Genomic DNA, 1,320 nt, shown 5'->3' on the forward strand with positions numbered 1-1,320 from the left:
CATCCTCAGAGCATGGTTTAGATCAGCAAACTGCCAAAACCCTGTGCTCTCATTTGCTGAACAGCATTTAAAAATGTTTAAGTTATATTGGACCTTTTGCCATATATTTTAATATTTAATCTGTTTTAAAAGTTAACAAAATCTCTAAATGATTCAAAGTGAAGTTTCTCCCTTTTAGGGAGCCCAGTATGTTTATAAAAGCCTCAGGGCAAAGATTATGAAACTGCTTCTGCTCCTGGCTCCGTTCCCCTACTGGCTGAACGCTTGCTGTATGTTTCACAAGGCTGATGCACGAGCTGCCGGACACGTAGACGGAAAGTTTGGAAGCATCTGTTGCCTGCTGCGGTTACCTAAAGCAGGAGACTTCCAGCCTGAGCAGACAGACAATTTAAGGTTATCTGGAAGGTTTAATGGTGGACTATGTTTAATTGTGGCTGGTAGGCTAAGAGCTTCCTGATGTAAGCAGGATTTTATGATTCATCAGCGGTTTCTCATGCATTACATCAACCACCGGCTAGGTGCTGATGTCGGTCAAGAGGACGGTAAGGAGTCAGGTTCAGGTTACACTGTGTGAGGATCTTTACATGTGGTGTGCACCTGCACTACTTTAGACTGGAGTCATTAAACATTGCTGCACATTGGATTAATGTGAATAAGAGGAAAAGTTTCCTTCCAACTAATATTCTAAATAAAAACCTGATATGAGCACTGCTTTAAGAGGGAGTTTAGCTTCTGGAGGAATAGAAATTCAATCGTGTCTGCGGGGGAACCTTGATTTGTAGTTTGCAAAACTTTGTTTGACTTATGCAGCGCTAAAAAAACATATTTCAATAAAATGTTTTAGACAAGATTCCCCAAGAGCAAAGAAATGTGTTGTTTTTTTCCCCAAAGTTCTTTCTGGTCCAGATATTTTATTATAGAAGTTTTCTCTCTCCCTTTAAACACCACACAATCATCACCATTTATCTTGGATGGAAAATATTTGCTGGTGTGAAAGAGGAACTCATCAGAAGCAGCTGGTCCAGGCCTCACAGAGAGGACCGGGGGAATTGGAAACATACTGGGTTTGTTCAAAAACAGAAGATGGGAACGATCTTATGTGGTTCCCCCATCAATAGTCTGGTACAGTTATTGTAACTAATAAGTTGAAATTATAAGTTAAAACTCATATTCCACGTGACAGCACAACAATTTAACTGATGGGCAGATATTTCAAAACAAAAACTGCATAGTTTGTTGTTTTTTCTGGAGGTTTCTTCCTGTTCAAAGGGAGTTTTTCCTCTCCACTGTCGCTACAAGCATGCTTAGTGTGAGGGATTG

General features: G+C 40.2%; 1 protein-coding gene across 1 annotated transcript in view; it reads right to left on the reverse strand.

Moving 5' to 3' along the window:
• Positions 1 to 276: 276 nt before the first annotated feature.
• Positions 277 to 1,320, reverse strand: part of LOC107099396 (glycine-rich cell wall structural protein-like) — a 3,440-nt gene continuing 2,396 nt past the window's right edge. Inside the window, exon 2 of the mRNA XM_015397491.1 lies at positions 277 to 371. Coding sequence (XP_015252977.1) covers positions 277 to 371 — 95 coding nt within the window. The remainder of the gene's footprint in view (positions 372 to 1,320) is intronic.

Source organism: Cyprinodon variegatus, unplaced genomic scaffold, assembly GCF_000732505.1.
Source record: "Cyprinodon variegatus isolate N-32 unplaced genomic scaffold, C_variegatus-1.0 Scaffold866, whole genome shotgun sequence".
Taxonomy (NCBI): domain Eukaryota; kingdom Metazoa; phylum Chordata; class Actinopteri; order Cyprinodontiformes; family Cyprinodontidae; genus Cyprinodon; species Cyprinodon variegatus.